This window comes from Pipra filicauda, unplaced genomic scaffold (genome assembly GCF_003945595.2).
Source record: "Pipra filicauda isolate LSUMZ 115617 unplaced genomic scaffold, ASM394559v2 scaffold18_size4552066_pilon, whole genome shotgun sequence".
Classification (NCBI taxonomy): domain Eukaryota; kingdom Metazoa; phylum Chordata; class Aves; order Passeriformes; family Pipridae; genus Pipra; species Pipra filicauda.
The window spans coordinates 4,405,701-4,418,432 of record NW_024104298.1 but is presented as its reverse complement, the minus strand read 5'-3'; the positions used below and the strand labels follow the sequence as shown (position 1 = coordinate 4,418,432).

General features: G+C 38.0%; 1 protein-coding gene across 3 annotated transcripts in view; it reads left to right on the top strand.

Annotated features, from left to right (window-relative positions):
• The window catches only part of PKNOX1 (PBX/knotted 1 homeobox 1), a 42,033-nt gene that overhangs the window by 4,706 nt on the left and 24,595 nt on the right, over window positions 1-12,732 (top strand). The window contains exons 1-3 of one of the 3 annotated variants that reach the window (XM_027741901.2): window positions 4,167-4,185; window positions 6,282-6,362; window positions 10,138-10,239. In XM_027741901.2, coding sequence (XP_027597702.1) covers window positions 10,189-10,239 — 51 coding nt within the window. In that variant the 5' untranslated portion in view covers window positions 4,167-4,185; window positions 6,282-6,362; window positions 10,138-10,188. The other 2 variants (XM_027741900.2, XM_039380190.1) reach the window with 2 other exon arrangements.

Sequence of the window (12,732 nt, the reverse complement as noted above, 5' to 3'; positions counted from 1 at the left end):
TTTATTGGTGAGCTTTTGGAATTGCCTGTGGTTCTTTTCTTGAGGACTGAAGAAGCTAGGAAATGTGGCTCTACTTCACATCCTGCTTGGCTTTTTTCAAATCACATAGCAAACAAAACAAAGGGAAAAGGATATTAGCATGCTTACTGAAAAATAAAGTCCAAGCCTTTTATATTCAAAGGAAACAGAGGCAATTACAGAACAAAAATTGGAGCTTTTTACATGTCTAACGTGCCTGGAGAACAGGGGAATGAAAATGTGAGTGCTCTGTTGTTTGTTCTTTGTAACTAAAGAACCTGAACTTCCAGGTCAGTCTATAATCACCTAATTTACGTGTTCTAACCCATTTTTGTGTGTTCTAGGCCATGATAGTAGCAATACCAAAAGTAAGATTACCTGGTTATTTTTTATTGTTATTTTGAGGTGTTGTTTTCAATGTCATACTGAAATGTGCCGTGGTGAATATGTTTGAGCAGGGTTATTCCGGCAAGTTTAAATGACTCAGCACCTTGAAAATGACTTTAAGAGAAAGTAAATATGTTAATTTAAAGGAAAGGGGGATGCTTCTTACTTAAGAGCATATCAGCAGTTGAGTTCTGGAATTTGGCATTGGAGAGAGAGAAGGTCAGCATTCACATGGAGCATATGGCTGTTCCTTGAGAAACTTCAACAAATCATAAGCTCTTGGAAAACCTGGTTGATGTATGTTACTGGACAAAGATTTATTAACTAAATTATCTGAATATTCCATGTAACATGAGTGTTTTCCTGCCTGTTGGTCCTTGCATGTCCCCTGACTGTGCAGTCATCCTCTGGACCAAGTGGGTAACATGATGTGTCCCACAGCAGTAGAGGATGGATAAATTTAATCCTAATAGTCTTTCTTTACCTGTGCTTCTCCTCCAGCCTCAGAACACTTAGGCAGCAGTCCTGCTCCTGGTGGGATGAGGGCTGATGTTTGGGGAGAGGTGGGAAACAGAGTGGGGCAGGAAAGGAAGGATTTTTATTTCATCACCATTTTGAAAAGAAAATAACAGTTTATTTTAGGGCCTAAACTTAGTAGCAAAACAAAGTTGTTCAGGTTTTACCAAATGTTAGAGTCAAAACAGGGATGGTTCTGGAAAAGTTAGTGGTGGATTGGAACTGGATTTGACAGAGGGTTGCTGGACTAGGATTTGATGTGACTCAATTTATTCACTGGTCCAAGTCAATGCTTGATTCATTAATGGGGTTGTTATTCCTGAAATCATAAAGGACATAAAAATGAAATAGTTGATAATGCAACATCTTGATCTTGATGAAGTGTTTAAATGCCAAAAATGCATAGCAGGGATTTTCTTACCCATTCAATATCCAAAGTCCATTTTAAATGCAGTTATTATTTAAATAAAACTCCTCTTCATCCTTCAACTGTACTTCAATAGTGTTAGGAATTCAGTCTTTTACAGAACGAGTATTTGGAAACTTTTATGATTTTATAATAAAAATGTTGGAAAGCACAACATATGTTTACATAAACTGCTAACATTGTAAAGTATTCAATAGCAATAAAGGCAGTGAGGCTGGTGGTTATTCTGTGTCTTCTTCATGAAACCACAAAATATAAACACAAAACAAGATTAACTTCAGTCATAGTTTATTGGGTGCTGATGCAAATCATGATTAAAATAGGATTTCCTGTTGCTTTGACTTAATTTGTCTGGCAGGATATGGTTCTATGAGTGTCTCCAAAAGCAGTAGATTCACTGCAAGCTTGTGTGGATATTCCAAAGGCTTCAATGGCAAAGGGATGAAATTGTGTCTAGTATATAAGCAACCTTGTTGTTTATCCATATGTGGAATGCCAGGGAGATATGGAAGGTGGAGTTCTCTCTTTTTTTTTTTTTTTTTTTTTTTTTTTTCTTTTTTCTTAATGGAATTTTTTTTTGAAAAAGTAATTAAATATCATTAAGTAAGACAGTTGTACCAGGATCAGTTCCAGCTGTGGAACTGCTGATACACGTCCTCTGGTATGTGAGAGGTGTTCATAGTCTTTGTAGTGCCACCCTCTCTAGGCACTATGTTCTTGATTTTTGTGTCCAAAATGTTATGACAGCACATTGGGTAAAAGCCAAGGGGGAAAAATTCCTTCTCTGTCATGTTACAAGAAATATGTGTGAGGATTCATGATGTGAATGTGAGGATTCACACGCTGGAACCATGAAAAGTCCTTTAGTTTGCAGTGTTAAGAAGACAGAAAGAAAGGAATCTTTGCTTACTATGTGAATATTGGTGATGGATGAGGGAGTGATGGGAAATATTTTTGCTCCCTCATACCCTAATCCCTCAGGAGTCTTGGAGCAATTAAAGGAGGTTTCGTTTCCCCCGACTTTTGTTTTTCTCTTGCCAAAATTGCTGCTTAGTCCCCATAATTCCTTACTTTATGGAGCTAATAAAGCAGGGTCAAATTACAGTGTGAATTGGGCAGGGGAAACTGAGATGGTGCAGGAAGTTTCTTGAATTTGAGAATCTTTTGATAGTCAGAAGAATGAGGTTTTTCATTTTGGAGGAGGTAGGAGAGCAACCTGAGGATTTCCTCCTGTAATGCCAAGAGCTACCTGGGGGCAGGATACCTGGGATACTGAGGTGACATTGTTTTGTGACTGGATTGAGTAGGATTCCTCATCTTTCTTGTCTCTGTTGTTAAGAAGTGCTGTGGTAAACTGGTGATGACGTGAACCAGGAACATAAACCATGATTATTCACCACTTCCCAAGAAATATGTCGGTGTGCACACAAAGGGTGTGCGCAGAATTAGGAGCTGGAGTTCCTCACAAGACCCAGATGTCCTTAATTTTACTTCTGTTGTTGTGCCTTGAGAAATTTATATGATCTATGCATCCTTAATATCCATTTTATCAGTTAACTGTATGTGCAATTTTAGCTTATAAAGTGGCATGTTTCATAATACTTTTTTTTTTTGTATTTGGTTCCTGCAAGTAGGAGAATTTCCTGATTTAAATATACCAAAAGCAGAGTTTACAAAAAGAGTGAATTGCTAAAGGAACACAAGACTTCTAATGAGGTAGTTTGTTGTTTGTCATGCTGTGTGACATTGTGTGGTGATGCTTGGAAGGTGGTCTGTGATATAAATATTTTGTGTGGCATGTTAAGTTATGAAATGGGGGGATTTGAAAAGAGGATGCTATGAAAGATTAATGAGACAACAGAGCAGTATATATAGTGTTGGAGAGATCTTACTGAATGAAATCAGTGCTATGTAGTATGTATATTCGAAATCCTACATGCTAAGAAAGGTTGGTGGTAGCTTTTAGTGTAACCTGTATCTCTGCAGAAATTCAAGTTTAGTTGTGGATTTTAATTTATTTTTAGTTTTCGGTTTCCTAAAGTGTAATATGCATTCAGTTTTTTAATGTAATCTCATATTCATTAAGATTAACATATAAATAACTCTATTGCACCACCAAACAATAAAGGGAAAAAAGTGACACAAAGTAAATCTCATTTTACTGCAGCCAAAAATTGGTTTTGTGGCTTTTTAGGGCTTGACTCCCAGGGCAATTGACAGCATAGCTGTTGTATAATAACTGTGTAGCTGTATCTGCGTGATGGAACTCCCTCAGGCTGGTATTATGTTCCTGAACAGGAACATCATCTTTCTTAAAAGTATAATATTCTAAATAATGACTGTACTTTGTAAGTACATAAGACAGAGGAAATGGAAGCCACCTTGCTGCTGAACGAGGAGAACATTCTCATTGAGCACAGCTTTAATAAACTTGTCTGCATCAACTTCGTATTGATTTGTTTGTCTTAATTTCACTGAATGACTCTTCGTGGGCAGGTTGATGGAGATCGATAGCTACTGCAGCAAAGGTGGAATGAATCCTGGGTGGCATGTTGTCATCTGTACTCTGCTTACTTCTTCATTATTATTATTATTATTATTTGAATCTATAAAAATACAAATGTATCTGGATCTTGATGTCTGCTAATATGTGTACGTGTGAATGTACACACAGGTCTTTGCTTCTTCCTGGCTGACGTGCGAAGTGAGAGAATGATGGAAGAGAGGGTTCTTGGATGATTGACTGGGCAAGTTCATATTTTGCTTTGTGGTAAAAACCTCAATGGTGATTCCCTTTCTAAGAGACAAAGCAAGTTGCCCTTCGTTTCGGTTTCATAGTTAAGTATCTTTATTATCATAACGTAACTTTAAAGCTCTTCAGCAAGAGGAATAGAAGGAAAACCAAAATTGGCAAGAGCAATTCCTGTTTTAGGCTCCACAGTGCCTTGGTGTTGTCTCCATCCTTTCACAGGTGTATGTGCTCCCTGTTCTTGCCCCCACTGAGATATGCAAGAGGACATAAAGTGCAAACTCAGATCTCTCTTGTCTGGTATGTTTTAGGGTAGACAGTAGTTTTAAATGCTGTCAAGTGTCTCTTGGAAGAGGGCAAGATGACTGCAGTGTCCCCTGGCTCCTTCTCAGCCACACCTTTCCCTCTGCAGCATCTTTCACTGGGCCTGTGTTTCTTTAGCACCTCTTTCTTCCTACCCTCCATATCTCATAAGCTGTCTAGAAACTTGCCTATTTGCAGAGTTTCAGCTGAGGGCTTTGCAGGTAGGAGCTACTTCTTCATGCATTAAGTATTTTTGACTGACCAGAAGTGGCAGCAGTGGCACCACTGGTTCATTGCTGCAGTTGTTTCTGAATGAAGGGAACAGGTTTTTCAGATTTGCAGTAATTCTCCTTTATGTCTGAGACAAGGAATAGATATTTTATCTAATTATCCCAGTTTATCTGGCAGTGACCTACGTTTTGAAGATAATATGAATAGTGAGAAGTCCTGTATTTGAAAGTAGACCAGTAAATTGAGGTGGGTGAAAATGGATACCAAAATTATACAAAATACATGGTGTGTGAAGAAGGGAATAAGAGGGTTACAGTCTTCTCAGAACAGAACTGAGAAGCTGCAAAAATGGGAGAAGCCCATTCTTTGACAGTTTAAGGAAAAGTGGTAAGAACTTTTCATGTCTCATCTATTCCTTGAGTCTTCAAGACCAGGTGTATGTATCACTTTGGACTGAAACTCCTTCTAGCTCAGTGTTTAATCTCTTACCAATGGCTGAAATTTATACTGCCTTAGAACCTCTCAGAGTGTCTTCCCTGCTCTGTTTAGAACAAAGTTTCACGAAACAGAGTTGGCATCTAGATTGTGTCTAGGCCCTTAGAATTTTGATTTTCTATGAACTTGTCTAAAAACCAACACATGCATAAATTTTGGTTCTCAAATCCAAATACCAACTTCCTCTCGCTTTCAAAAATGTTGGAGTTACTTTCACTCCAGTTCTCATGCAGTTGTGGACTTTGTGAGAAACAGATAATCTGGTTCAAGATCTGAGCTGTGTGTTTTAGCCATCATATCATTTCAGGTGGCCTCTGTGCAACCTCGGTGCCTGGAACTTCCCCTGAGATGGCTTTTTAATGCTTTTCAGCAGTTGTGTTTTCTAAATATGTTTTCACAATCTTTGCTACATTGCTTTCACAATCATTACTGCTTTTTTTAAAGTAGCTTCAGTGTATCAAACAGGTGCTATTAAATACAATACGAGTCATTTTAAGTGGTAATTTTTTTAAAGCTTTTTAAAACTGCTGCATAATCCTGTAGCAGAACCTGTGTTCCCAGAACACAGGAGCCTAACAATGGCCCATTCCTATCATCTATTAGTTTTTATCATGTAGTTGATTACTTGATCATGCTTTGATTTTACCATGGAATGTATTCAAATGATTATGAAGGAACTTTAAATGGGGGGGGGGAAAGGTCTTTCACCTCTTTTGGTTTCGTGCTTAATTTTCACAACACTGGTGAGTTATTCCTGTCTGCATTTCGTAGTTTTATTTTTGGGATGTACCTTGTCTAGTCTTAGCAGGCAGACACTGAGCCATAGAGTAAACTATGAAGGTTGAACAGTGAGTGAGTTATTAGTCCACATGGAGCCTTCTGTTAGAGGTGTCAGCAAACACAAAGGTAAATATGGAGAATGAATGTAATAAGATGAGGGAAAGTGCAGATAATAGCATGGGATACGGGTGTGATTAGAGGTTATTAACAATGCAAAAAAAAATTTGCAAAACATGCAAAAAAAAAATCCTGTCAGTTCATTTAAATTGGTGAGGGAACCACATAATAAACCAGAATTTTTTTTAAATCACATTCAGTCTTAGAAAAGTTTGTTCTGTGTTGTTTTCTTCTGATTATTTTTCTGTTGTTTTTTAGGTTTCTGCCCTCGACGTTGTACGTGAGTGGCATCTCTGCTGGAACAAGATCATGTCTTCTTCAACCCATTGAAGGAAAGGGGTGAGCAGCTTTCTCACAGACAATATTTTATCTCATTTAGAAAACAGTGTGCCCTGGAAGCAAATACCATCATGTATTGTGTTGAAAAGTGAAACCAGTTCTAGATGCTTTTCGTGTGTCAAACAGACTTGCTATTCTGACTTTTGTTTCTTTTTAGCTCTGTATGTGAGTGTAAGGATTTATGTTATGTAGCAAGTGACAGGACTAAAGTTAAATAAGAATGAACAAAAGAGCCATGGTGAATCTGCCAGTCATCCAGTTCTCTCTGAAGGACTTCAAAGGAACATGTATGAGGGAAAATTAGAAGGAATGATTACTTGTTAACTAATCTGGTGGGTAGTTTCTTCACATCCCTAAGAGGGTTAGTGGTTAGTTTATAGCCTGAAGCATAACTATTTATATCTCTTACAAACATCTGCTTTAGCTTGTATATGTTAAAAAACGATACCACTGAACTCCAACAGCTTACTTGCACCTTATGTTAACGTTACTGGGTGGTCCCTTTGCTCTTAATTACAAAGGAGTAAGCAGAGCAAGTGAGGAGTGATGTATGTTAAGTGATCACTTTGTGTGCCTGTTTCAGCTCACCTTTAATCTCTTCTCCTTGGATATTCAGCTTGCATAGAGTCTCCACATTTCTAATTATGATTACTCTACTTAGCTTCCTCCCTGCTTTACATTTTACTTCTAATTGTAGTAAAGGCCTGCTTTTTTCCCCCCTTTGCTTTGTAGAACACAATGCTTTTGTGAACTCCTTTCGCCACAGATATTGGTGGAGTCTCTAATTGCAGTTCGTGCATCAGCTCCCAGTTACATGACCTTAAGTGTTTCCTTGGTTTTTCCACATGCTTTGCTTTCAAAATAAATAGAATGGGAGTTAGTTCTGTTCTGTGTGAAGCAGACTGGCAGACTCACCCTCGGGTTGTTTTTGGTATTTGTAACTCTCTGACTATAACACAAAGGCACAGCTTTCCTTCTACTCCCGATTCCTTTCACAAAGAATAATTGGCATTTTGAAAGCTAAGTTGTCCAGCAGTCATATGTTCTTAGGTTCACCTCAGATACCCAATACTATATGGCCTAAGGTATAGCTGTGCTGGTTAAAGATGGTCTTGCTGTGAGTTGAAAATCAACACACTTGAGCCAGAAATTACCACACGAGCAGGTCAGCCAAGAGCAGGGGTTGTGTGAGTGCACAGCAGCGTGCCTGGGACAAAGTCAGCTGGTTTCCATCATAGCCACCTTTAACACAGGGCTGGACTGGCCTGCCTGACTTGATGTAAAAAAAGGGTCAGAAACTGCTCACGTGCTCTGTGAGCTCCGTGGTGGAGCTGTGGAAGTAATTAGCTCTGGCAGGGTGGCACTGATAAACATCTGGGAGCGATACCGGCATCGCTGTCTGCAGAGTGAACATCTGCTGGGGCTGTGTCTGCTAACGAGAGCTGGGTGCTGTATCTGAAATTAGCTTATAAAAGCCAAATGTGTAAATACCTTTTCAGTCACTTTTCTTAAAGTTTAGCATAGTTTGTTTCTTACCGCTTCTGGGTAATGAGGAGATGTTTCTTTTTAGTGAACCAAAGTAATTCCTCGGTTAATTGCCTCAATTTAAGTGTGTGATTAGCTCAATTTGTTCTTCTTGATTTGCTGTAGTTGTCTTCACTAAATCTCATCAGTTCCTATCTTGCCTAATAGCTTAATCTTTTTCTGCTGTAATTATAAGTCAGAGGGGAAGCTCTTATGGGAAATAAAGGATATACCCATGTAGAATTCTTTCCAGTATTTCCCCTGGGACAAAATAGGGAAAAAGTCCTTCTAGATGAAGTAATCTATGGATCTAGCTCAAAGCTGTGCACCTCCTTTCTTCTTTGGTGTGTCCTGAGGGCCTTCCAGATGTGGAACATCTCTTCCTTATGAAAATCTGGAAGGAAGGGTTGGTCCAGCTTGTCTTGTTCTCCAGAAATTCTTGCCATGCCCTGTTGTCTTTACAGGTTTACATATCTTTGTTGCTTCCCTCTCCATGTAGTTCTTTCTGCCACCAGTATAATCTCACATCCTTGTGAGCTCTAAGACATTCTTCCTCTTCTACGACTGTTTCACCTTCTATTTCCTCATTTCTGACCAGGAACTTCATCTTTCTCCCACAGCCAAACAATCTATTTAACAGTGCTTTATGATGAACTTCTTCAGGTTTAGAACTATTAAATAGTGTTTACTCTTCCTTTGTTGACCATTTCAATTGTTCTACTTTTATTTTGAGGGTAGTCTGATCTGTACTTTGGATGTCACGGTCAGAAATTATGTGTGCCTTTTGAGGAGGAAGAAAAGCAGCATTTTCTATGTGCTTGTTCACTCTATAAATACAGAGACCTTGCCTTGGCTGTAAGCTGCCATCTATGAAATAAAATAAATGTTTAAACTCTGCTTACAGGATGATGTTTTAGAATGTGTCCCCTCAAAGTATTTTGAAAGGTATCTCACTTTGCTGTTGTGGCAAATGCTGATTTAACTTCTAACACCAAATGATTATAACTATAAACAAAATTTTAAAATCTGAAGTACTTCTTTCAGTGAGTGCATTTCTGTTGTTGCCTTTTTATTTTTAATTTTGGTGGGGAAATCGGTAATATTTTAGGAGTTTCAAAGAAAGAGATACTGATATTTTGTAGACAGATATAACCTATTTTGCAAAGGAAGCCGTGTTTACATCATCCTGGTGAACTTCTCTGGTCTTTGAAGTTGTTTAAAAAGTTTTAAAATTGCAGCAACGCTTAGGAATCACACTTTGAGTAGAACTTGATGCAAAGTAAGGCTTGAGGTTTGTCCCGAGGAGTTTGGTTTGTCTCTGTACCTGAAACTGTTAACAGAGAAGGGAATCTTGAAATTTGTTCTGTGTTTCCAAAATGAAACACTTACTTGAGACTATTATAAACTGTAGGGGAAAATATCCAGAAATGTAAAAATTGCTCTTAAAAATGGTCCTGTACCATAGTAGTATGCAATGCTGAAGGAAAGATTTAAAAATAGTTGAAAAATTTGTGGGGATTGAACACATCACAAAGAAAAAAGTTCTGTTCAGCTCTTAAACTGCTGAATCTTCTAAAACTTAGTTCTTCAATACTGGCATAAGTGAAGGAGAGCAGAAAACTTGGACTTAATACCTGGATGTAATCTTTTTCAAGACATGAGCTCTGACTTCTTTTTTAATATGGATTTTTTTTTTATAGTAGCTAAACATTAGGACTCCTACATGTTGAAAATTGAATTCTGTGGTAATAGCTAATGGTAATAGCTTAATGAGTTATGTGATTTCAGTTGTAATGGCTACAAATCTGACAAGAAAATGAACTGTAAATTAGTAATTTGATGGGTACACTCTATCTGGTGGTGATACTTTGCTAGTTTATTTTTTTTTTAATTACCAGGTGTCTGACTTAAAAATATTTAACTCATCTGGGCACCAAACTCCAGCTAATGCCTAGAGGGAATAACATACATGTATTTACTTGTGTTGAAGTCCTATTTTAATTAATGTTTCCCAAAGTATCAGATATCTCTGAAAACAAGATTTCAGAACTCCTTGGTTACTTCTGAAACTTTATAATCAAGTTATTGTTCAAATATGCATGTAGTTTTCATTGTCAATAAACTCAGTGATTTCTTTGGGGAGAGATGTGCATAAATCTTATTGTTTTCCTTTATTTTTTTTTTCTTGTCACTTTTCAGAACTGGATTTTAAGTGGTCACTTTTGTAACTTTTTTTTTTTTCCTTCTAAAGAATATTTGTTCACACTTATGATGATTTGACATAATTAACGTTTTATTAACCATGATGGCAACACAGACATTAAGTATAGACAACTATCAAGATGGACAACAGGTAGGTGTGGTTCTTCTTCTCTATGAACTAAGTACAGTTAGCAAGAGGAAAAAAGTAGTGACTTTGTCCTTAATGGCTACTTTGGCATTGTTTAATTATCTGTTCTTATTTGTAAAGCAAGATCTTTAAAAAATGGCAGCTTATCACTTTAATTCTTGGGTACTTATTAAAGGTTTAACTAATTTTTGCATGGTTTTTACTTAACTTCTGTAAGAATGGTTATGTAAGGGGTTTTACTCTGTATCTACACTGTATTATTGGTGTGCTGTAATGATCCCATTTTTAGGAAAATCAAAGGGGGTATCCATAATATTTTGTGTATATGGTACTTCAGTGTTCCTGTGTCTGAAGTTACAACAGATAGAAGATGTCCACACAGTCACAGACTTGTTGGTCTTCAGCAACTGAAGGAAAAATTTAGTTATCTAGAATTATATGCTACTTTGACTGCATTTAAATTGGTGGAATTATGCTTCGGGTTGAAAACTGGTTATATACTTAAATTCATTTTAATGAGGTTATGGGTTAGAATTGGTAACTGAAAAGCTGCTCAGTCAGAGTCCAGTTTCTTATTTGAGTTAGCAAACAGCTGGAATAATGAAACACGCTCGGATATGTTGCTTTTTTGTACAACAGGCTGTACATTGCAACGATTTGAAATAGCCGGATTAAAATACTGTTGACTGGAGACAAGTCATGCCTAAAGGCCTGTACTCTGAAGATGCATTTTTAGGTTACTCTGTATCAGCCCTAAGCAGCAGATACAAGTACTTCTGTCAGCAGATGGCAACAATGGGGAACAGTCAGAAGAAAAAGAGGAATTTTTCTCATCTCTTAGGAAATGTTTATCTGAACAGAGTCTGGGATTATTGGGGGTTTTTTTGTTGTTGTTTGTTTCTTTCACTGCAGTTCTAATTTCTCTCTCTTCTCTCACCTGCTTTATATCTTTGGCTTTATTCCCCCACCAGGTAGATGCTATCCTGTGGCACATCAGTGAAAGTAAAATCTGATTTTTTTTTTCTTAATAACAGATTGGGAGAGAGCTTCTTCTGTCTTATTTGTTCTTTATTTCAAGCTCTCAGTGTCCAGGTAATTTGGGTGCCTTCTGTTTTTGTAGTTTGGAAATGGCCCACAGAAAATATCTTGCAGTTTTAAGTGAGCTGTTTCCTCTTCACAGTGAGATAGAACCCCAGCTGAACATACTCTCTCCCTCTCTGCAGCTGTATGGCCAACATTTATAATCACTTGTCTGAGTCATCCCCTTTTAATTTGCTCCTCCTTCCTGTCATTAGCCAAGAAATGAGTCCATTAGTTGTATCTTTTTTTTTTGCAAGCATTCTGGCTTAAAAGTCTTCTCTGGAGGAAGCTTTTTGCAAATCAGGCTGCTCAGCTGGGTGGGAGATGCTGGATTTTTCTCAGTTTCTGATTTTGCTGGGAGATGGCTCCTTACAGGTTACAAAGCACAGAGCTTTCGGTTCCTCCAGACTTTCATGTTCAGAACAGCACAAATTCTTCTGCTTTTTGTTGTGTGGAAATAAATTCTGCCAGAGCCAGGTTCTCCAGTAGTTTGTGGAGGCCAGGCTGTCGTCTGAGAGGGTTCCTGTGAGTGATGGGATGATTTCATCCGATGGGAGAAGAGGGCAGAGCATTTCATTCTGTACACTTCCTCTCTGCAGTTGTCAGTTCTGGCTGCCTGGAGGTGTCTGGAACAATGTCCGTCCTCCATGGATATAAAACTTGTTGGAGAAGTAGGAGAAAAGACTGCAGTGATTTCTTGTGCAGATGCTCAAAGGGCAGAAAACTAAGGAGTTTGGGTTGAGGGGTGGAAACTATGAATTTCACAGGTCAGGTTCCTTTAAGACCTTTCAGTCCAAAAGATATTTAGCTGGAGGTGATGGGAAAACCACTTTCAAAGCACCCCAAAGGTGTTCCCAGCCACCTGGTGCAATGCAGGAGATGCTCAGTTGAAGCTGTGGCTCTGTGTTGCTTTTCTGGTGGTGTATGACTGTGTGTTAAATGGATGTGTAGAAGCAGTTACTGCTGTTTTTTCCTAAAATAATTGGTTGTTACAATAGATAAAATGGAGTGGTAAAGGTCAGGGGATGTTGTGCTCCTGATAATTGAAGGATGTTGGAGGGACACAGAATATTTCAGTTCTTCTTGAGGAAATGTGCATTTTAATGGACAAGAAAAATTTGGAGATCCTCTTCTTCAGTATCCTGATACAAAGTACAGTAAGAAATAAAGAAAACTTAAGGGGAGAAACTTTTCTTTACATTGATTTCATCCCAGAGGATTTTTATGCAGACATCCCCATAAATTTTTTGGAGCAGCGTCCTTTAGCCTGTTCCAAAAACAGCCACTTCAGAGACAGAATGCTTTAACAGTTTACTAATATCTGTCAATCTCATTTTAAAGCCAAATGCTGAAACTTGGAGTGACCTTTACCCATAAAAAAGTGTCAAGGATTAAAAGAGGGGTTTTGTTACTGCA